Source organism: Lithobates pipiens, unplaced genomic scaffold (genome assembly GCF_037356315.1).
Source record: "Lithobates pipiens isolate NorthernLeopardFrog02 unplaced genomic scaffold, aLitPip1_a1.2 Scaffold_22, whole genome shotgun sequence".
NCBI lineage: Eukaryota > Metazoa > Chordata > Amphibia > Anura > Ranidae > Lithobates > Lithobates pipiens.
The window spans coordinates 300,409,243-300,434,308 of NW_027507784.1; the positions used below are offsets into that span (position 1 = coordinate 300,409,243).

The 25,066-nt window shown below is 43.1% G+C and overlaps 1 protein-coding gene across 3 annotated transcripts in view; it reads left to right on the top strand.

Moving 5' to 3' along the window:
• ABCA3 (ATP binding cassette subfamily A member 3) overlaps positions 1–25,066 on the top strand; it is a 95,153-nt gene that overhangs the window by 20,294 nt on the left and 49,793 nt on the right. For 2 of the 3 annotated variants that reach the window (XM_077449232.1, XM_077449231.1), the window contains 3 exons: positions 13,237–13,318; positions 16,212–16,464; positions 21,817–21,944. In XM_077449232.1, coding sequence (XP_077305358.1) covers positions 13,265–13,318; positions 16,212–16,464; positions 21,817–21,944 — 435 coding nt within the window. In that variant the 5' untranslated portion in view covers positions 13,237–13,264. Of the gene's footprint in view, positions 1–12,945; positions 13,017–13,236; positions 13,319–16,211; positions 16,465–21,816; positions 21,945–25,066 lie in introns of those variants that run through there. The other variant, XM_077449233.1, reaches the window with a different exon arrangement.

Sequence of the window (25,066 nt, forward strand, 5' to 3'; positions counted from 1 at the left end):
CCAGCGCCCATCAATGAATTTTTGCTTTCTTCCATTCATTCAGGAGTCGGGACACCCACTGCGGCTCTGACACTATGTACAAATGGAGCAGCGGCTGCCTGTTAATGCAGAGACTTAGTTGCTTGCTGCAGACAGAAAAGAGTAGGAACACCATTGGCCGGGTGCCTTAGGCAGCAGGTCGCCCTAGGTGGCTGCCTAGATTGCCTAGTGTTAGCACTGGCCCTGACTGGAAGTGCTAATTGAGCAGATCTATAGAAATTAGTGCATTTTTTTTTTTTGGCATACCCAGTCTTTGTTAAGCCCCCCCATTGTGTATTCTAATACTAAAGGTCCAGTGATACTGAGCTATACCTTGATATGGAGTTACATTCCTCCATCAGAATGTAGATTTCTTGCAGCTAAATTGTCTGGATTAATGCTCCGTTCTAGTCAATACTTTTTTTTTTTTGGAATGGTTTGAACTTTGAACCTTTGTCAGGTTTTTGTTGCTGTCTGTTTGCTGTTGGAAATATCCTCCCTGTGTTCCTTTCCCAATGCCCTGAGACAAAAGGTTCATGAAATGATGGGAAATGTCCCTATCCAGAACACAGACTTGGAAAAACATCCACACATTAAAGCGATAGTAAAGCGCAGTTGAGAGAAAAAAATAAAAACTTGGTCTGCAAGGCAATTTCATAATGTGCTAGAATGCATCACATACTAGCACATTGTGAGAGACGTACCTTTTAAGAGGAAGTAAACTCTGTTTTTCTTTTTTCTTTTCTTTCCTGCAAAGTAAAGGCACAATGTGCTAGTATGCAGTACATACTAACACATTATGTGACACTTGCCTGCAAACGAAGCCTGTGTTGTCCCCGCGCTGGAGGCCGAATCCATGCACACGGGAGCCGTCGATAAAATTACTGACTTCTGAAGAAACGGCATGGGTGGCCGTTCCTTCAGAGCGCATGCGCTGATGACATCATTGGCGCAGTATACAGTAAATATCTCCTAAATGAAGCCCTCCAGCAGCACACTGTCACCACCAACTGTGCTTTCATCTTCACCTGGTCTTCCTTCCAGGTTCATGGCCTCCAGCTACATGAGAGGCCAGGGGAGCGATGACATCACTCAGTCCTACGCGGGAACTGCCGTTCACGGTATGCCGTACCTTCAGAGCACATGCACCAGTGATGTCACCGGCTTCGTGCAGTGAGAATATCTTCTAAACTGTGCAAGTTTAGGAGATATTCACTGTACCTATAGGGAAGCCTTATTATAGCCTGAGTTTACTACCACTTTAAGTAGAGTAGGGAAGGGTTCAATCCTCCATCAGACTTTCTCTGCCTGTCTTTCTGTCATGGTGACATCTTTTTCTCTTAATCCTTGTACACACGGCCGGACATTCCGATGCTGTCTGATAATCCGACTGTGTGTGGGCTCCATCCGACCAACAAAGTTTGAGAGCTGGATATAAAATTTGGTGCAATTTGAGCCTATTCAAAGCAAATGGGCTTAAATCGCACTGCACTGAATCGCATGTGAATGGAACAGTAATGCAGTGTAGTTCCTGTGCGATTCCAATGCAGTGAACTGAGTAAAAGTCTGACCTAGTATCGGCCTCTCGTAGCCTAGGAGCCAGTCAATTTATGTGCTAAAAAGGCTTTTCAACAGCTGTGCCTACAATCCAAGGGGCCCCATAAGTACCCAAGGATAGCTTTAAAGGCTTTGCAGATACCATTGGGGAACATTTTGGGCACAACAGATTTAAACTCCTGCACATGTGGAAGTGCGTCTGGAAGATATTTTGCACATTCATTTGAACTGAACCATTGCTGTGAACACCTTACCATCTATATGATGACTACATTCACCCATCATCCTAGCCCTGGCCAACTTAAAACATTTGTGGCATGCAAAAACCAAGGGGGAGAATACAAGGTTCATTAATAATCAGAGCTTTATATCTTATTATATTGACTTTATGTTGTTAAAATCTTATTTGTGAAGATGTGGTCTCTGAGTCACTGCATTTTGTACATAATTGTTGTTTGCACTGCCATACAGATCACATATATTAGATTATAGAAGGCACTGGGCCTCGTTTTTCGGAAGTGCGTGTTGTCCAGCACACCCAGTCAGGCCCCAACTGGTAATTCAGCAGAAGGTCTGGCAAAGCTGAGAGCGTCTGTGAGCTCTTGTAGGCCGGAAACTGCTTTTATCCTTGTACATGTAAGAGCAAAGAACTCAAGAACCTACAGCTGGACTCTTCTGTACTAATTTTGAAATGGTACTGGAGTATAAATATCATTGCTCTGCTGGGCTCATAAACATTGGATAAATAGGCCTATTGTTTGTTTAGATCTGGTCCAACACTACAGCCAATCATTCTAAATTTTAAGCTGGGTTTGATCTAAAGATTTTAACTAAAACTTTGGCCACTAGATTGATGAAAATTATTCCTGACCTACTCAGCATAGATCAAACCCCAGAAAATCCACAGCAGATATCAATATCCGCCGGGTTTTCCCTCATTTACAGCTACCCCCAACTGAATCCACTTCTAGAGTTTTGGTGGCGCTCGACATTGAGAAGGCCTTTGACTCTGTGGCTTGGCCTTATATGCTCTCAGTGTTGGAGACTATGGCGTTCGGGCCCACGTTTTTGAAATGGATGCAGTTGCTTTATGCCTGCCTTTCAGCCCTGGTTAAGCTAGGAGGTGAGCTCTCGGAGCCCTTACCAGTTAGGAAGGGTACGAGACAGGGTCACCCACTGTCTCTGGCTCTGTTTGCTGTTGTGATGGAACCGGTGGCAGTGGCTATAAAGAGGACCTCTGCTGTTGTCGGTATCCATGTGGGAACTTTGGTGGAAACGATAGCCATGTATGTGGACGATCTAATTGTTTCTGAATGACCCAGGGCCATCTCTTAAGGAAGCGTTACATATACTTTCTGAATTTTTCTTTTATTTGGGACTACAAATTGGGGAAAATCACAAATTTTACCTATTGATAGAGAAGCCCGAGATGGAGATGACCCTACCTTGCCTCTATTATGGTCATTCAGTATCAGATATTTAAGTATTGAGATTTCCTCGGATACTGAGGAATATTGTGTCTTAAATTTAGTTCCACTTCTTGACAATATGACATCTAAACTGAGGGCGTGGACAATCTTCCTTTGGCTTTAATAGGGCGCATAAATCTAAATCTAGTTTAAAATGAAGTTGTTACCTGGTTTCCTCTATGTGCTCCGACATGCGCCAGTGTGGATTCCCAAGAAATATTTTAAAATAATTAATTCTAGTCTAAGTGCTTTTATATGTGGTTCACAACAACCAAGGTTTAAGTTGACTGTTTTGCAATGGCCATGGTTGAAGGGCAGCTTAGGGTGCCCGGATCTCCACAACTATTTCCTGGCTGCCATGCTTACACATGCCCATAACTGGCTCATGCAGAGTAAGACCAAAGCGGGGGTAGTATTAGAGGCTTCCTGTGTAGGCTCCTTTGAGGCCCTTAAACACCTCTTATACAGAGGGGCCTTTGCTTCCCTTCTTCTGACTGCAGCAATGAAAGCCATATTAAAGGCCTGCTTGCTGGCCCAAGCTCTACTTCCTAGCCCTCCCGATCACATCTCGCCACATACTTTCTTATGGCTCAATCCATTATCGCTGGAATTTGCCTCTATTCCTGATCCTCAGGTTTGGGCAGTAAAGGGCATTAAATATTTAGATATAATCCTATAAAGGTTATCTAAAATTTAGTCCATATCAAAATAAGGCAAACAATCCGTGTAGAAATAACCAAGAAATATCACATCCACCCGTGTAAAAGGCAGGAGAAAAGTCCATCTGCTGATGAGATGAATCTTCAACCAAAAAATGTGCAATCCACCATCATGTAGAGAGAATTACTTCTTACCAAATAGTCGTGATCCCCCACTACAGAGGATCAGGAAAAGCATATGCTCTAGGCGCAGCTATAACTTCAGAGCTCACCGAACGTGCCTGCTTGCTCACCAGCTACTCTCCAGATCGCCTCATCAGTGGGTGCACATAACGTGTAAAAAACAGATTCTCCGATAGTGTAAAACCTTATGGTTTATTAGCAGATTAAAGCACAGAAAACACACTTATAAATATAGCATCTTAGAAAGTCTGAGGTCCTATGTGATGGCCGGTACACACTGGGACAAACCCGTTCTTCTGGATACATAACAGTGACTCGAGGTGACGTCAGGGCGGAGCAAGACTTTTTTTCCCCCACAAATAGAGCTTTCTTTTGGTGGTATTTGAGCACCTGTGCGTTTAAAAAAAAAAAAAAAAAAATTTTATGTTTTTTTTTATGTTGTTTTTTTTTTTTTTGCGCTATAAACAAAAAAAGACTGACAATTTTGAAAAAAACAAAAACTATTTTTTACTTTTTGCTATAATAAATATCCCCCCAAAAAATGTAAAAAAAAACAATTTCTTCATCAGTTTAGACCTTCTACAAATATGGGTGGGCCTCCTAATCGGTCTTACATCGGCCGAAATGCAACGACGGCGATTCGCCTAGGAGAGCCAACTTGCCACTGGTGAAACCAGTTAAATATGTTGTATAACAGAAAGTAAAAAATCCTTTTTTCTTTTTTTAGATTTTTTTTTTTTTTCCATTATATAGTAAAAAAGAAAAAACCCAAATGCCACCAAAAGAAAACTCTCTATATGTGAAAAAATGATATAAATTTAATTTGGGTACAGTGGTGCATGACCGTGCAATTGCCAGTTAAAGCAGCACAGTGCTGAATTGCATAAAAATGTCCTGGTCGTGAAGGGGGTAAAACCTTCCAGAGGTCACGTGGTTAATGTTTACAGCAGCCTGTGGTTGGCATTGTCAGCTAGTAGTACTAGAATAGCCAAGATATTGGCAGAAAAAACAGGTATTTATCTGCATGTATCAAAGAGAGGAAATAAAAAATATGGCCTATTACATGTAGCTGATCATTATGAAATATCCAATTTTGATGGGCTCTGGCTTATTCAGACAAAGAAGAAACGAAAAAGGATTCAGTTTAACTTTAATCCCAACTCCAGGATATTTACAACCACACCATCCCACCAAGATTTTGCATAAACCAGCCATTTGAAGCAGCTTTTCTCAACCTTTTCAACATGGAGGAACCCTTGAAATAACTTTCTGGTCTTTGGGAACCCCTAAAAATGACTAGATCTACAACTCATGATACATTAGTGTGATGGTCATTGGGATGAATGCTCCTCACTTGTGGTCATTGGGATGCATTACTACCTTACAGATAGCTAAAAAGATAAGTGGTGTCAGTGGGAACCTGAGAGGCAGAAATTGTTCATGGCTCAATGAACCCCTAAGAACCTCTGGAGGAACCCTAGGGTGCCATGGAACCCTGGTTGAGAACCCCTGGTTTGAAGCAATCACAGTGAAGGATTATAACAGTGGGGGAAATGGAATATGTTTTGAATAAAGTCAAGCGACATGACATTAACAATATGAACTTATGTAAATTGCTGAGTTAGATATTAATGTAAAGGAAATAAAGTGGAAAAATTTGAGATAAGAGTAGAGGGAAATTCAAGTAGAGGGAAGAGTGAATAAAGGAATGATAGGGTGGGATTGTACTCCCGCAGATAGAAGATAAATATCTTTCTTGTAAGGCATCTCATCAACCACCTTGCCTCCTTACTTTGTATATTTTTAGAAAATTATCCAATATTATTCTGTTGATTTGCATACAGTGATATGACAAGGTCATGTCTGATGTGATAGGAATACATTTCCAGATAGGGTGTTGCTCAGTTAGCAATTTAAAGGGCAGTTCAAGGAAAGTGCATATATGTACCGTATATACTTTATATCTCCAAATTTGGGGACACACTTCAAATTATTCAGTTAAAATATATTTCGGACTATTGTATGCTTCCAACCTTGTGGCTTCTACCATGGTGGCAACATTTTGGGAAAGGCACATTTCTGTTCCAACATGACTGTACACCATGTGCACAAAGCCAGCTCCATAGACATGGTTTGTTGTGGAGGAACTCAAGTATTCTGTATGAAGTTCTGATCTCAACCCCAATGAGCACTTTTGGGAAGAATTAGAACATTGACTGCAAGCCAGGTCTTCTCATCCAACATCATTGGCTGACCTCACAAATGCTCTTTTGGCTGATTAGCCAGAAATTGCCCACAGACATACTCCAAAATCTTGTAGAAAACATTCCTAGAATAGTAGAAGAATTTATAGCTGAAAAAGGGAGGGGGGGGGGGGGGTGGGTGCACCTTCTTATTAGTACCTATTCTTTTGTAATGGGTAACAAGCAATTAGGTGTGTTAGGAGTCTACAAACCTTTGGCCATAAACCAGTTATATATAGAAACTCATGGAGAAGAGATGTTATACATAACAGGTGTGGTCCCTCATCACTGCAGTATTGCCCTAAGCATGATGAGAGGGAAAGCAATATCCAGTCCTTGAATCTTCATGACCTGTATGAAATTACACTTTACTAAAATGCTTTGAAACCACTTTTATTCATCTGTCAAATGCCAGGGTTACCACTTGGTGCAGAGGCTCTGCTATATGACAGTTGACTAACACAGGGTAGGGGCTTAAAATAAACTAAAGGCTACTGTATGATAGTCTAAACAAGTACCAAATCCAGTTACTGTGTAATTCACAAGCCTCATAAAATAAACAGAGACCTTCCTTGACTGAGCCAAGTCCTCCTATATTTGTGTCTCACACGCTCCCCCACCCAGGCACTGCAGCTCACAGTGGGAGGTTTCACAATGCTGCCCATCCAGAAAGCAGTGGGCAGGGCTAGGTGTGGCTAGGTGCTGATTGAGTCACAAACCATAAATCAGACTGAGACAGAAGTACAGTTAAATCACACTTGTTTAATAATAATAAAAAGGTAAACGTAGTCAAAATCTAGCCAGGGTTCAGGAACCGTAACGGATAGTCAGACAAGCCAAAACGTCAGGAAGCCAGAGACGAGCGTAGTAGAACAGCAAGCAAGATCTGGAGCCAGGAGGAGTGTCAGCTAAGCAAGTCTTTAACACAGGAGAGCGTCTCTAGAGCTTGTGACCAAGCGCGAAGGCGGAGATCATCTGGACTGGACTGGACTGGACGGCTTAAGTAGGCAGGACTGAGGAGCAGGATATCCTCAACAGGTGAGTCACTGTGGAGAGAAAGGAGTTGGCAATTAGCCAACAGCTAATCGACCAGCTTTAAGGCTGGGTTCACACTGCAGCGATGCAGGAACGCCGCAAATCCGCGGCGGGTTCCCACATCGCATGCCTCCCGGCGGCAGTTCACACTGCCCTATGCAAACTGCTGGGAGTGCCAGTGAAATGTTAATGACACCCCCAGATCAGTTCGCATATCGCAGTGCGATCTGCAAACTCGGACAGGAATCGGATCGCATGGTGTGAACACCCATGCGATCCGATTCTGCTGCGGACCAAAAAAAGGGTCCTGTGCGAGTTTGGGATGGGTGCGATGCGAATTCAGCCATACTATCTGTATGGCTGAACTCGCATCGCACAGAGATCGGATGTGATTTGCACTGCAGTGCGGTGCGAATCACATCCGGTTCTCGTAGCCGCAGCGGTGTGAACCTAGCCTAAGAACAAATGGCTGAGCCCAGCCCTGACAGTTTGATAGGCTACAGGCTTGTGAATTACCAATGACGATGCGGAGAGCCACAACCCCTGCATTTTGTTTTTTATCCCACCGTAGTGCAAGCTAATGCAGCCCACTAGTGAGTGACAACTATGCTCTGAATTCAGGAGCACTGAAGCATTGTTGCCTCACTGGCAACTAAATTAGGTGGACCTCACTGGCAGAATTAACAGGCATTAGTGGTGCTTTGCAGGGGGACTAAAAGAAAACTGTAAGTGGAGATGCAATTATGATTAAGTGATGAAGCACACATGATTTTCAAGGGAAGGCCATAGTTTTACTTTAATGCCCTGCATTCAGCCTGGGCCCAGATTCCAGGGTTATATGAAGCAACTGATTAAAATGAAAGCAGAGATGCTAAAAGGCAATTCAAGCTGCCTGTCCTTTAAGTAAACTTAGTTTATACACTTTAGTATGCATGACAGGTTCACTTTAAAGTGCAGTTATTTTTTAATGGCTTTCATTTTCATTTATTATGTATCTAGCTTATAAAACATGAACAGATTTTTTTGCAGAAAGGGGAAGAGGAACTGCTGAGATGAGTCTGGAAGAATTGCTTTGGCCCCAAGGTGACGCCACATGATAGAGTTGCTGAATGGCTGGTTGATACATGGCTGGAAAGAGCATACTGTAGGACTTTAGACTCCCCTGTCCCCAACATGCAAGGCCAGAGCCAAGGCACATCATAGTGGTCCAGAATTGGGATGCAAGTAAAAGTTCTGGTATATTATAGGGAACCTATAGAAATGTGACCATAATACTAATGCACACTGTTTAATTTACATTGTCCCTTCTATTTATGTATGTGAATGATGGAACTGGAATTATTTTAATAAAGAAAAAGCATCCAAGTACCTTTTTCCTAATTGGTATACAGTTGTCGCATGACCCAGATCTTTCCCAGCTTGTCTGCAGGAAAACCGTGGTGGGAGGAGCTTGTAGTCCTTTGCTGCTGGTCACATGTTCAAAAAAAAACAGCCTTTGGGTTACAGAGTAAAAAGAAATAAACTGATATCAACAAACTGTTTTTACATTGTCATACAAATAGATATCTGAAATCAAATCTTTATTATTTTTTTAGCAATAACATGGTGTGGGTGGATTTCTGCCAGTCACAAGCTGTGTCACGCTCTCCAGTCTGTGTCCTAGAATAAGAGGGAAGTGAAGCCTCCATCAATCTACATGTAATATCCCCTCCCCATTGTGTTTAGCTGGTTAGTGGGCATAGAGGAGGAGGGAGGGAGTGGGCTGTAATTTACCACTGATTACGCCCACATGTGTGACTCTATCACATTCACAGTCACATGGGCTGCTCAGATGTGATGGGGAGGAAATGCTCCGCATAGAAACTCGCTGAAAACTGAGCATGTGCAGTGTTGCCGCCACAGCTGCAAAATCCCTAGCTGAATTGGAGACATGGACAAAAGATGGAGATAGAGAGCAGCAGGATCAACCAGGTATTTTGGCAGAATACAGAAAACGAATCTCATAGTGACAGAGTATGAACAGGAGGTAATAGAGCATTTATTGATAGTTTTTTTATGATGAGGGTTTAGTGACACTTTGATTGTGCCTCAGCAGTCCCTGAAATATTTGTCCTGTGCTATGCTGTATATCTGCAGTGTGAGATCATCGAAGGCACTGCTGCCAGTGATTGCTAGTCTCATGAGATTTAGGGTAAGATTCAGTGCTGTCATTACTGTGCAGTTTGCTAGAAAGAAACCTGCATTGCATCCACCCTGCCTGCTTTTGCTTTGTTCACTCTGTAGATGTTTGTGTTTGTGAACCTGTTCTGCTGCTTCTTGAATATTCCTGCTCCTGTTATCTGATTCACAGTGATCAGGCAGGCAACTCTGACATGAGGAAGCAAAGCCCTGTTCCTCCACCTAGATGGCCACCCTCAAATAGAAACACAGTGCTCCGTGATTGAACAGTGCTCTGTGAGATATTCAAAGCTTGATATAATTGTTTTTTAACCTAACCCTACTTTAAACTTCTCCACAACTTTATCCCTGACCTGTCTGGTGTGTCCCTTGGCCTTCTTGATGCTGTTTGTTCACTAATGCCACGTACACACGACCAGATTTTCTGGCAGAGTAGGTCCAACAGTCTTCCAGACAGACTTTCGGTGGACATCCAACTGACTTTCCGAACGAACGAACTTGGCCACACACAATCACACCAAAGTCCGACTGATTCGACCATGATGACGTATGACCGGACTAGAATAAGGAAGTTCATAGCCAGTAGCCAATAGCTGCCCTAGCGTCGGTTTTCATCTGCCAGACTAGCATACAGATGAACTGATTTTTCGACTGGACTTGAGTCCATCGAAAAAATTTGAAACATGTTCTAAATCTAAAGTCCGACTGATTTTTTGACAGCAAAGGTCCGATGAAGCCCACACACGATCGAATTGTCCGCAGGATTTGTTCCGTTGGACCTTTGCTGTCAAAGTCCGGCCGTGTGTACACGGCATAAGGTTCTCTAAAAAACCTATGAGGGCATCACAGAACAGCTGTATTTATACCGAGATTAAATTACACGGTGGACTATATTTATTAGTTAGATGGCTTCTGAAGGCAGTTGTTTTTACTAGATTTTAGTTATGGGTATCAGTAAGGCCTGATTCACACCTATGTATTTTTAGTGCTTTTTGCATTTTGCAGATTTGCGCCACAGATCGTGTTCCCTAGGAAACCATTTTAAATGGACTGTAGTGCAAATCTGCAAAATGCAAAAAACACTAAAAATGCATAGGTGTGAATCAGGCCTAAAGGGGACTGAATACAAATGCACACCAGATATTTATTTGGAAAAAATTTGGAAAACCAGAAAATTCCCTAAAAGACCTTTCACACCGAGGGCATTTTTGCAGGCACTATAGCGTTAGAAATAGCGCCTGCAATCCACCCTCAAACTGCTGCTCGGGCTTTCACACTGGACTGGTGCGCTGGCAGGACATCAGGAAAAGTCCTGCCAGCAGCTTCTTTGGAGCGGTGAAGGAGCGGTGTGTTTACCGCTCCTCCACTGCTGCTCCCCATTGAAATCAATGTGGCAGCGCTGCATTACCGCTGGCAAAACGGCACTATTGCGGGCGGTTTTAACCCTTTCTCGGCTGCTAATGGGGGGGTAAAAGCACCCTACTATCGGCTGAAATGCGCTGCAAATCCGACGGTAAAACGCCACTAAAAATAGGTTGGTGTGAAAGCTGTCTAAGGGGTTTTGTACCCATTAGGGAATGTTTTCCATTTTCTGTACTTTCATCGGGCATGCAGCTGACTCTTGCTCACCCATTGTACCGCTTCCTCATTTTTTGAAATTTGGAAAACCATTTCTGATTTTCCTTCCGCTTCACAATTATGTGCCACTTTGTGTTGGTCTATCACATAAAATCCCAATAAAATACATTTACGTTTTTGGTTGTAGCATGAGAAAATGTGGAAAATTTCAAGGGGTATGAATACTTTTTCAAGGCACTGTAAATAACTCTCTACTAAAAGCATCCCTAGTGAGTTATTTCAGAGCAGAGGTATCAAAACAACCTAGTATACAGGTGACGGGATGACCGTGCAGAGAGACACCTAATACCGCATTTATTGAGTAATCCACAATAACTTGCAGTGTCTCCACGGACTATTCATTCAGTTTCCCTGATCTCTCCTGCATCTAATATATCTAAGCAGGCCATAGATTATGCTTCTTTTTTTTTTCTGCGATTGCTCGATGACCCCATTAACATAGGCGGTGTTGCTGAGGGAATCCCTCCCGCTGAGATAGTGTTCTCCCAGCAGGTGGGCACGGAGAGCCGTCCCTGCCGGGAGAACGCAAATTATTTTTGCTACCTGCTATAGCCACTGGCAATAATCGCATGATAAAAATCCGACATGCTGGTTGTACCAAAGTTGATCGATGGATCGACATGGGTACAATCAGCCTGCCCATAGATGGAGCGAATCATCTATGCCTGGCTTTAGTCATTGCATAAGCCATTTTTTAATAGAAATGGAAGCAATGCTGAATGCAATGCCCTATGTAAAGCCTAGTACAAACTATGAGTTTTTTTTCCGTTCAATCCAGCGGGTTGAATAAAAAAAACTGTCAGCTCCGGTTGGAGCCACTGTACTAACCATGCAAAGTTAGTACAGTGATCTCCCCCACTGAGCTGTTGTGTTCTGAGCTATTGGCGGAGAGTGCTGATCAGTAGCCGGTCGGATGCTGGTTTTCCAGCATGGTTGCCCAACAGAACGACCAAATGGCTGGCTTCTGTTGGACAGGGTGCCAAACACACGGGCTGAATGTCGGACTTTTTTTTTTTTCTTTTTTTTTTTTTTTTTTTTATTCGGCTGATATCTCTTAGATAAAAGATAAGATAAACAGCTGAGTCAGTCTGCCAGACCACGACGAGGACATTCTGGGTCAGCTGAAGCCTAAATCAGGCGGTACATATACTTGTACTTTTTTGTATTAATGGGATGAGGTCAAGAGAGGTGGTTTTGGTTTGTAATGTATCCGGAAACGCCCAAATATTTGAATACAGGTGCAGCCTGGATGTGGGACAGAGTGGCCACCAAGTGTTGTGGCAATGGGTCATTAAGTAAAAGTGTGTACCAGTTACTCAACCTCTATGCCGCCTCTAAGCCCTGAAAAGGGTGAAACACGTCCGAGAAGTTCTCTACAGGTACGTCGGCATCTGTGTGCAGCGGACACTATTTTGTTGGAGTTGAGATCTGCCTTTTGTTTCGTTGCCTGTATTTTGGGATATTCTGATTGTTTGTTTGTACTTGGAGATTTTACTGAAAGTAACTTTTGTGAATTTTTCTTTTTATTGTATGCATTGTTAAGATTGCCCTTGTTTATGTCCGATTTACATGGATTCCAGCAGGGCTTCACCTATGTCTATGTAATCTTCTTCAAACTCTGCGGTGCGTCATGCCTATATTAATGTACATATGTCTGTCTGAACCCTTCATCCGTGCTCTTCAGATGGGCACACTCTGCATAGCTTCCCTTCCTGGTATGCATGTGTTGCAATACTTTGCGTCATTTTCCTTCTTCATTCCTCTACAGAAGTGCTCCATGCTCCCTAATAGGTAAACTTTTGGGACACTTGAGCGACAAGAGCTGGGTGTTCAAAGAGAGAAAATCTGGGATTACTACTTAATGAAAGTAGACTGGTGTATTGCAAAGGACATTACACAATTCCAGGTTGTGTCCTTCCTTATTACGACACAGTCTAAGGTGTATTGGAACAGTGAAGCAGCCCACTGAGGAACGCTCACAGATCAGCAGAGGTTCTATACTGCAATGCCTTGTATGGGAACTGGCTAAAGTGTTGGTAAGGAGGGACAGAAAGCTTTGCTTTGAGATCGCTTTTGAAAGATTAATATATGTCACGTAAATTACGGAATTTATTTTGTAGTGATAGAGCCCTAAGTCTTTTAACAAACCAGAATGTTCCTTTATTGCAAACAATGAAGACACGTTACATCGCCCTAAGTCTTTTAACTGTCTTTTTTTTTTTTTTTGCCTCTCAATATGCATGGTTTTTGTTACAGGATCTCCTCCTAGCTGTATTGACTCAAGATGGCTGTATTCAGACAACTGGGCCTCCTTCTGTGGAAAAATTACATATTACAGGTGAGTCCATAGGATGTTATATAGTAGGTGAGGTTGAAAAAAAAGTCCAACCTATGTATGTGATTATATGTCAGTATTACATTGTATATCCCTGTATGTTGTGGTCGTTCTGGTGCTTATCTAATAGTTTCTTGAAACTATCAATGCCCATCGCTGAGACCACCACCTGTGGAAGGGAATTCCTCATCCTTGCCGCTCTTACAGTGAGGTTAAGGAACATGTTTTTGTGTGCATGTATCTGTGTCTGTTTACCTGCACTGAATAAGAAAGCAGAGACCTCTCTACCGGAACCGCCAAAGAATTACACTTGAGGCAAATATAACTGTGCAATTGGACATATATAGTGTTCATCACAGTCCCAAGGATACCCTTTGGCACCTGTTACATTCTGTGTTTCTCAACCTTTTGTTAGTCAAGGTACCCTTTTTAAAATTCTGCAGACATGTCGAGACACCCTATTCTAAAATGGTAAAAATGAAACAAATAGTTTTACATCAAGCAGCAACATTCACACACGTAGAGCAGACAACGTTAGAGCGGATTTATTCTACCAAAGCGAAACAAGCCTTTGTACATAGATACTGACTAGTATTCCAATGTTTCGCTTCCTCGCTCAGCTAATGTGACCCCAGTGCTGACAGAAAGGGGCAAGGGTGGGACAAACAAGGATGCTGGTGCCTGACACCTTCCTTATCAACCAATGTTATTTGTTAGGAGACCAGCGAATAGAAGGTGGAATGGTGCGCATTGAAAATTTGTGGCTTTCTGTAACTTAAAGGCAGACTTGATTCACCCTCTGCTTTGTATATCATTTTTGGGAAATTTTTAGGAATTTTGCCTAGGCACCCCTGAAGAAACCTGAAGGCACCCTGGTTAAAAAAAAGGCTGGTTTAGCGGGTTAGTTCAGGAGTTATAATGGGGGTTAAAATTGGGGCTAGGGCATCTAATGCCCCGTACACACAAGCGGACTTTTCAACATCCAAAGTCCGTCAGACCGAGTCCGTCAGACTATCCGATCGTGTGTGGGCTGCAACGGACTTTAGCTTCGCAAAAGTCTGACGGACTTTAGAAATGAAGCATGCTTCAAATTTTCCCGACGGAACTCCGCCGGACCCGGTCCCCTTCGAAAAATCCGCTCGTGTGTATGCTACTCCGACGGACTAAAACCGACGCTAGGGCAGCTATTGGCTACTGGCTATGAACTTCCTTATTCGAGTCGGGTCGTACGTCATCACGTTCGAATCCGTCGGAGTTTAGTGTGATCGTGTGTGGCCAAGTCCGTTCGGCCGAAAAGTCTGTCAGAACTCCGTCGGAACTCCGGCGGAACTCCTTTGGAAGTCTGTCGGACATAAGTCCTCTCGTGTGTACGGGGCATTAGGGTTCGGGTGAGGTGTTGAAGTTAGGGTTTAGGCTTTTTTCAACCTTTCAACACAGAGGAACCCTTGAGTTAACTTTCGTGTCTCAGGGAACCCCTGCTAAAATTACAATATCTACGACTCATGATACATTAGTGTGATGGTCACTGGAAAGAATGCTCCTTACACTTGGGGTCTTGGGAAGAATTACCCCTTTACAGATAACTAAAAAGATCAATGTCAGTGGGAACTTACTTGAGAGGCAGAAATTCTACATTGCTCAAGGAAACCCCTAGCAACTTCCAGAGGAACTTTAGGGTTTCATGGAACTCTGGTAGAGAAACCATGGGTTAGAGTATTAAGGGTTTTCATGAGGTGTTGAGGTTAGGGTTTAGGATGTAAAATTAGGAAGGGTGAGATTGCAGTTTAGGTTATAGTGTTGGGCAGAGGTCAATTTTAAAGTTCAACTTTAGGGTCAAAGTTAAGTGTTAGGGAGAGGTTAGCGGTCAGGAAGGATATGCTTCATATAGGCACCAAAAACTGCCAGCTCTTGCCTCTCGGTGAAAAAAAGTTATCCTTTGCTTTTTACATACATCAGCGTGTCTGTCAAATCATATAATTATGTGACTTGTTAGTTTAGTTACAAATGCCAAGTGTAAAGGAGAGAAATTGTTATTTCTAAAGAAACCAATCAGGTCACCTGTCCTACTTTTTACGTAAGAGTGTAAGGGTGTGGAATGCCTGTAAGCTTCTGTTGGGTGGCTAAGGAATCCACCTCTAAACTGTGTGAACAATTATTTAAATTTTTTTCTCCAATGGCAAACAGGCCAATGTCAACACAGGATCTTGTATAAGGATGGTGTTTTTAAAAGTCATTCCAGTAATTACGAATGAAGTTTGACCTCAGTAACAATACCTATGGATTAGACCCATGCTACATGCATAAGAGAGAATACTGTTAGTAACAGTTGACACTGTCCCAATGTTTGGCACTGGTTTCGGGTGAATTGCACTAATAGATCTTTCGCCTTCATACACGTTTATTGAGGAAATAGCTCAATAAAGTTCCTTTCCAAAGAACCCAAAGGTGGGAACAAGATTTAGGAAACATCTCTGAGGATTAGTGGGAGGAAATTCTTAGTATGATGCTCAAAATTACCTTATCACAATTGGGAAGGCTAACCCAATTTTTTTAATTAGGACATACCATACACCCGAGTTCCTATTCAAAATTGGATTATGTCTTATGACTCAGTCTGCTCCAAATTTGAGAAAGGTGAAGCTGATCTGATTCACCTACTTTGTAGGTGTCCTAAATTGTTTACACACTGGAATGATGTGCTCTCTACACTAGACATTGCATTTGGACTCTCTCCCGGGTGTGACCCGCCTTTGGGTATACGTGGCAACTTTGTAATGACCTCTCTGGATCAGTACACTACATATCACCTTTGCATGTAAATTGTTTGCCTGGAGGAGGTTTTTTTTGGGGGGGTTTCTTCCGACATACAATATAACTTTGCATTTTCTTTTCACAGAAACGCCAGGTGATTGTTACAGTGATTGAATTGGCTCTTCCACTGCTCTTTTCTGCCATTCTTATCGCATTAAGGCATAGGGTAGAGTCTGAGAATTTCCCCAATGCTACACGTTACGATCCTATGCACTTTCCTGCTCTACCTAACATTTCTCACACGGGATTCTGGGAGCTGGCGTATGTTCCATCGCACAGTGATGCTGTCAGGGGCATTGTAATGCATGTGGAGAAGAAACTAGGAACTGACATTCGAGGTATGAGATGCTGTGCTGATAATATTGCCTTTCTGTCTTTGTGGTATGTCTGACGAGTCATGAGCTGTGCCTTCACCTCCTGTTCTTCAGAACCCCTTTAAAGGGTCATCAGGAGGCATCAGCAAGAAGTTAACATGAGTTTGAGACCCTTCTAAGAGAACTTAAAATTCACCGACCGGTGCATATAACCTGCAGTTGACCTCCTGACCAACAGTTGACCTGCTTTCAATGTGTTTTGCATTCCCATATACATATATTGAATAGTGTTAAGCTGGCCATAGATGGAGCAATTTTCTTGTGGTTGCAGGAAACACAATTGCTCGATTTTCCCCCATCAACACAGCCAGTGTTGATGGGGGAATCCCTACCTTGGAGCCATTGTGTTCGCCCGGTGGAGGGAGTCATCCCCGCTAGGAGAACACAGGGATTAGCCTCTAACACAGGGATCCTCAAACTACGGCCCTCCAACTGTTGAGAAACTACACATCCCATGAGGCATTGTAAAACTCTGTAGTTCCTGAACAACTGGAGGGCCATAGATTGAAGACCCATGCTCTAACAGAATAACAATAATTGCATATGAAATCCAACAGACTGGTTGTACCCAAGTTGATCAATTTCAGCCTGCCCATACATGGTTGGAATCTTGTCCAGTCCCTGCTGAACCGGCCAATATTCGTACTGTCTATGGCCAGCTTTAGGAAAATTGAATTAATAGCGTTCCACCCCGATTTGGGTCATTCTATTGCTTCTCAGATTCTCGCTATTAGTCATTTAATTCTTTGTGAATGTGTGTGTGTGTGTGTGTGTGTGTACTGTTTCTATTTGCCATTTCAGACTATAAAATGTATTAGAATAGCTTTCATGGCCAGCCTAAATTCTGTAGTGTTGACTATGTAAATACAATTCTCACAGTTAAGCACAAAGATAAATATTCCACATATTCTTACGGAACCAGTTTTTACAAGTATTCTTGACCATTTTCATATCTTGCAAACAACATAAAACACTACTCAGGCAGCCGTATTTTAAAGTGATACTAAAGTGTTTTTTTTTTATTTATTATATTTTAATTATATTGCACAGTAAGATCAGTGTTCATGACAGCTAACAGGCGGAAGGAAGCATTTATGACAGAAGATGCTGATGGGGTCTCTTCTGCCATAAAAACTTGTCAGCAGCTTTTAAAAATTTAGAGTTTATTACCACTTTAAAAGGTAAAATCTACAAATTCCACAGGCCATGCCCTCCTTGTAGGGATGAGCTAAAAGTTCCATGAAATAAAAAATACATTCTGTGTTATATGTAAACTTTACTTTTCAACCACTTGTCACCTGAATGTTGTACATAAATGGATAGATAGCATGGCTAAGGCTGACCAATGATGGGGCAAATTTCTTTCCTGCAGCCACAGGTTTGACGGAGGGGCAGGAGTGGACGGTCATTATCGCTAGTGGCTATAGCAGCCGCTTGCAAAAATCAGAAGCGAATTCGGCATGCTGGTTGTACCCAAGTTGATCGATGGTACTTTCAGCCTGCCCATTAATGGTTGGAATCTCGGCCGGTTCAGCATGGCCAGTCTAAATTGGCAGGAAAACATTTTAGAATGGCCTCTCTTTTTATTTATTTTTTATGATGCTTATACGTGCACTCCACATTGTACCAGTGGCGGTCACTCCTTTAGGGGCGCCACCCCACTATCAATGCTTCCGGCCCCCAATCTACATGCAGGGTGCCAGACGCATGGATTCCAATGTGTTTTTTTTTTTTTAAGCATGGTGGCTTGAGGCGCAGAGTTGTGTGACAATAGAAAATTAATATTCGCTATTGTCACACTGATTCTCCTCCTGGCCAATCAGGAAGCGGGTCACGAGATCCGTTTCCTGATTGGCGGAAAGGAGAAGCGTTTCTATTGGCCAGGGAGATGGAGGGAGGAGATGCATGGCTGCTGTGATGCCGTGAAGGAGAAGCCATCGCCCGGAGGGAAGCACTGCCCGCGCCATAGATGGGGTAAATGCCGGCCCAAACGACCCGTGTGGGGGGTTGCAATTGACCTGATTACCCCCCATCAGGAGGGGTGCATTGTTTGCCACCCCCACCCCATAAAAAAACACCAGCCACCACTGCAATGTACATACTTTCCAGTGAAGATTACTGAATAAACAAACAGAGCCAAGAGAGCGTGACCTGTAATTGAATGGGTAGAATTCAATAAAGCTGCTGTACCACTTTTCTGGTGTTCAAGGAGAAGTCCCGCCTGAGCTTTTTAGGCTGGACTTCTCCTATGGGTCACAGGAGTGCAATTTGTTTTTCACTCCTGTGACCTGTTTTCAGCAGAGCAGACGAAAGTCCGCTCTCCGCTGACCTCACAGAAATCAGTCCCGGCACCACGTCATCCCAACTTAGGAAGTCTGGATCCTCCAACTGCCTGGACTGATGGCAGACTTGGCCTCTCACCGAACCGCTGAGACACCCGCTCCCCACCCCTCCACAGCCCAGCACTCCAATGAGCGTGGTGGAGCAGAGCAGGAGAGTTGCTGACTTACAGTCAGCAGCTCTCCGCTCGGGGAGGTGAGAGAACCGAGCCATCGACAGTGTTTGGTGGCTCAGTACTCAGTGAATAGGCGGCGAGTGACAGATGCAGTATCGGTCTGATGCTGCATCCATCTAGGTAAGTATGAATCTACAAAAAAATAAAATAACATACTTCTCCTTTAAAGTAGTTGTACAGTCAGAAGATTTTTTATCTGAATGCATTCTATGCATTAAGAAAAAAAGCCTTCTGTGTTCAGCAGCCCCCTCTCGGCCTAATACCTGAGTGCTATCTCTGTCCAGCGATGTTAACGAGTGTCTCAGCCATCCAGTACTCTCCCTCCCGATTGGCCATTGGCTCCCGCTGCTGTCAATCGAGTCCGTTAGCAATCGGGAGAGAGCGGGGGCCGGGCCAAACTGCAGCTCCGTGTCTGGATGGACACAGGGAGCTACAGTTCGGTTTGGGTGCCCCCATAGCAAGCTGCTTGCTGTGGGGGCACTCAACAGGAGGGAGGGGCCAGGAGCACAGAACAGGGACTGAGAAGAGCAGGATCTGGGCTGCTCTGTGCAAATCCACTGCACAGAACAGTTAAGTATAACATGTTTGTTATTTTTATATATAAAAAAGGAGACTTTAGAATCACTTTAATCCCTCTTGTTAATGTATTGTGCCAAATTCATGAAGAATATGTAACGCTTTTGGTACCAAGTACATATTTGGAGCTAATTGCGTCCAGACCAACTCTCCTTTCTCATACAGAGAGAGACCCAAGACGTTTTTGCAAAATCTGTCTATACCAGCCTTTATGAATTCCAGGGAATGTACTGTATCTAGTGCACTGTCACTGGGCTCCATGTTTTAACCCCCTCAGTACTGGCCTGTTTCCATGTTTACTCGGCACAAGGGGATCATTCCAGGGGTTTGTTCTGGCATTTTTATTTGCTATAATATATATATTATATAACTTAAAGGGAATTTATATATATATATATATATATATATATATATATATATATATATATATATATATATATATATATATATATATATATATATATATATATATACACCGTATATACTCCAGTATAAGCCGAGATTTTCAGCCCCTTTTTTTAGGCTGAAAGTGCCCCCCTCGGCTTATACTCGAGTCACCGCCGTCTGCCTACCTGATCAGCGTGTCGTGCAGACAGACGGCGGCCATTCCACTGTTCAAAAGCCGCGCCTCCCTGTCTGTGATAGGCGAACACTCAATTTCCCAGCAGTCAGTGTTCCGCCTATCACGGACATCCGCTCATCCTCGTCCGTAGTATGAGGATGAGCGGATGTCCGTGATAGGCGGAACACTGACTGCTGGGAAATTGAGTGTTCGCCTATCACAGACAGGGAGGCGCGGCTTTTGAACAGTGGAATGGCCGCCGTCTGTCACAGATGAGGAGGAGAGGTGCGGCTTTTGAACAGTGGAATGGCCGCCGTCTGTCACAGACGAGGAGAGGTGCGGCTTTTGAATCCTGGAATGGCCGCCGTATGTTTTTATGCTGATCGGTGCAAAATGGCACACGGAGCTGCAGATGGGCACAGAGCTGTAGAAGGACACAGAGGCTACAGATTGGCACACGGAGGCATGCACAGGACACAGGTAGGCTGCAATGGACACAGGGAGGTACACAGGGAGGTATGCAGCTGCAGATGGGCATTGTTGACCCTCTTTCCACTCTTTTAAGCTGTAACAGTAGCTGCTGCATGTCTCATCTTCAGCTTGTACACGAGTCAATAAGTTTTCCCAGTTTTTTTGTGGTAAATTAGGGGCCTCGGCTTATATTCGAGTCGACCTATACTCGAGTATATACGGTATATATATATATATATATATATATATATATATATATATATATATATATATACATACATACACAATTTTTATAAAGTAAAAATGAAAAAAAAAAGATTCGTTTAAATACCACAAAAAGAGAACTCTGTCAAAAAAAAAAAAAAAAGTCAAATGGCCCAGAGTCCTGGACAGGAATGGGGTTTACCTTCCCTCAGGTGGTTAATCACAACCCTGGTAACTTTCTGCCGCAGTGTGGCGCGGCAGAAAACACACAGGGCCCTAGATCGCAGAAACTGATGTATTGCAGAACTTGTAAACGGTACAGCAAACCTGGTCGGACGCTCATCTGACCAGGGCACCTACAGTAGTTGGAGCGGACAGTCTGCAGTGCGTAGGCCTGAGCAGAAGACAGCACCTGCAAAGGGAGTAGAATGTGGCTTTGCTGGTCCAACCTAAAGGGGAGCTTCTGGAAGTAGAAGCATAGGCCCTATGCTTTCCCTGTTATTCTGGCACCTCTCCCTTCCACTAGTGCTGTCCCTGCACTATCCACTTACAAAATGACTCTGCGTGACCCAAGTTGGCCTCCAGGGCCACCTGGATCCAGTGTAGCCAACCAGAATGTTCCTCCGGGTGGCCAAGGAAATCCTAGACAAACCCAGTTTCTTTTGATTTCCTCTCCCTGCTGTATTGCCGTTCTGGACTAGCTCTACATACAGTAGAGGATGTAGATTGAACCTGCCTACACATGGATCACTAAAGACATCAGTGATCATGATGATTTCTCTCATACTAGTATGGCTGCTTAGATGAGTTACTTCTTTAGCAATAACCATATGGGTGTCTGATGGGTTCAATATCTTGTATTTCTTTACAGCATCAGATACTTCAAAAAAGTTATATAGATGTTTGGCTTTTTAAAATTGATTGCAAAAAGTTTAATTGTTAGAGTGGAGTTCTTCTGTAAGTTGTATGCTTCCATATGTCTCCACAGCCCGTGGATTTCCAACAGAAGATGACTTTGAGGAGTTTATCAGACACGACAACCAGTCGGGCAATGTTCTGGCTGCTTTGGTCTTCGATCATCCTTTTAACAACAGCCATGACCCCTTACCTCTGCAGGTAATATTGAGCAAAGAAGATCTTCGTTGAAGGACCCTTTTTAACTTTTTTTTTTTTTTGTAAATGTATTATGTAAATGTATCTTGTGTGAGTGAGAGGCTAAAGGCCACCTTTGAACCTAAAAGGATTATTGCCCACTTGGACTGATACTGGTAGCTCCTCTTCTCCCAGTAAATACCTATATATTATTTCTTTACTTACCTGTTCTGACAAGTGAAGTACTTTTCTTTACCCTTGTGACATCATCAAAAGTTGCTGAAGTCTTCCTTATGTCAAAGGCAGGATCCAAGAATGCTCCATCCCTCACATCCTCCAGATGCATGGCGCACCCTGTTGAATTATGTTCTGAGTTTGGAATTTCTTGGATCATCGAGGGGGTTAAGACAAATGCCTTGTTCACACGGTCGGAAATTCCGACGGAAAAGGTCCGATCGGATTATATTGTCGTAAAATCCGATCGTGTGCGGGCTCTATCGGACTTTTTCTGTCTGAAATTTCAACAGAATTTTTTTTAGAGCAGGATCTCAAATTTTCTGACAAAAAAAATCTGATCAGACTTTTTCCGATCGTTTGTAGAGAATTCCGATCGGACAAAGTGCCACGCATGCTCAGATCAAATTATGAGACCAAAGCTATTGGCTACTAGCCTCAACATAGTCCCGTCGTAAATAACGAACGTAATCGCGTTCCGAACTATAGGATTTTCCGACAACTTTGTCCGACCGTGTGTATGCAACACCAGTTTAGGACAAAATCCGTTGGAAAAAAATCAGACGGATTTTTTTGTCGGAAAGTCCAACCGTGTGTACAAGGCAAAAGACTTTCTTTAAACCCAGCAATCGAAACCGCTATAGTCCCTCTGACAGCTGTCACCATATTTCTTGGCTAACAAACATATCCAGAGGACAGGTGATGAGATTACCACTGCACTAGTAGGCTTTATTCAACAATCCAGTATGATTGGAGAATTAAAAAAAAAAAGTTACGTTGAAACATTTATTGAGGAGGAGGAAATCATTAAATTTATAAAAATAGGTATTTTGATTAGAGGTCAATACAAATAAGGATTCCCATATGGGAAATTGAGAATTTTAATTTTCCTTAGTCCTTGATTATATGTGCAGCATACAAATTTTTAAGAAAATAGTGAGAAAATATTGAGGGATATTAAAAAAGGAGAAATATTTAGGTGCAATTTTACCTGACTACCCCAGTTTTGTTTACAGAAGGGCCCCCACAAAGGGACAAATTGGTTAATTCAAGGACTCTTCCCCAGGAGCTGTTTTTTTGTTTTGTACTGGTACTGGATTCTTTGCTTGTGGGAGATACAAGGAAAGAGTTAATTGCTATAGCTTCTCAGAGGAAGCATGAAATGAAATATTTTATTTCATGCTCAACACTGGATGTGATCTACATGTTGGAATGTCCTTTTGGCTTGCATGTGAGGATCACTTCCAGAGCATTGAAAGTCAGACCGAGAGAGCACCAAAAATAATAATAAAAAAAGGGTGCAAAAAACACAATGTCCCACATCATTTTAAACTTTGTCACTATAGAGACCCTAAAGGCCTGAAATCGCAGTCACAAAGCATTAAAGAGGAGGTAATTTTATTAGAAAGCTGAGCCAGAGAGCATCCAGATGGATTCATGACATACAGGCTGACTTAAAGTGGTGTTGCCACCAAAAAAAAATAAAAAATCTCAAAATTCCTAAAAAAAATAAATAAATAATAATAATTAGGAAAAAAACAAAAAATTTACTCACCTCTAAATGCCTGTTGCTAGGGGTTCCCTCGTAGTCTGCCTTCAATGCCTGGGCTGGTGACATCACTTCCCCTCGCGCCGCACAGTCATCTGGGACCTGTCACGTGTCCCAGATGACTGTGCGGCGTATCACGGCACCTGGCACCGCTCACGCATGCGTAGTGGGTGCCCGGCTGTGAAGCCACAGCCGGGTGCCCACAGTAAGAATGCCGGCGCTGCGAGCGGAGCGGGGGACGAGGGGGGGCTTTGTTCCCCCGAATCGCTGGACCATGGAACAGGTAAGTGTCCGATTATTAAAAGTCAGCAGCTGCAGTATTTGTAGCTGCGGACTTTACATTTTTTTTTATTTTCAGGGGGCACCCCACTTTAATGTTGATTTCGATCTCAACTGTTTTATTAGTTAGCTAAAAGGGTTTAGTTTGTTATCACCTCTTTTCAGTTTCCCCCATTTTTAGTTTGGTGTTCCATGCCCGTCTCCTGCCTGTTTTTTTGTGATGTTTTGCATTTAGATATATACAGTATCTCACAAAAGTGAGTACACCCCTCACATTTTTGTAAATATTTTATTCTATCTTTTCATGTGTCAACACTGAAGAAATGATACTTTGCTACAATGTAAAGTAGTGAGTGTACAGCTTATATAACAGTGTAAATTTGCTGCCCTGTCAAAATAACTCAACACACAGCCATTAATGTCTAAACCACTGGCAAGAAAAGTGAGTACACCCCTAAGTGAAAATGTCCAAATTGGGCTCAAAGTGTCAGTATTTTGTGTGGCCACCATTATTTTCCAGCACTGCCTTAACCCTCTTGGGCATGGAGTTCCCCAGAGCTTCACAGGTTGCCACTGGAGTCCACTTCCACTCCTCCATGACGACATCACAGAGCTGGTGGATGTTAGAGACCTTTCAAACCTCTACCTTCCTTTTGAGGATGCACCACAGATGCTCAATAGGGTTTAGGTCTGGAGACATGCTTGGCCAGTCCATCACCTTTACCCTTGGCTTCTTTAGCAAGGCAGTGGTCGCCTTGGAGGTGTGTTTGGGGTCGTTATCATTTTGGAATATTGCCCTGCGGCCCAGTCTCTGTAGGGAGGAGATCATGCTTTGCTTCAGTATGTTGGCATTCATGGTTCCCTCAATGAACTGTAGCTCCCCAGTGCCGGCAGCACTCATGCAGCCCAGACCATGACACTCCCACCACCATACTTGACTGTAGGCAAGACACACTTGTCTTTGTACTCCTCACCTGGTTGTCGCCACACACGCTTGACACCATCTAAACCAAATAAGTTTATCTTGGTCTCATCAGATCACAGGACATGGTTCCAGTAATCCATGTCCTCAGCCTGGCGCTGA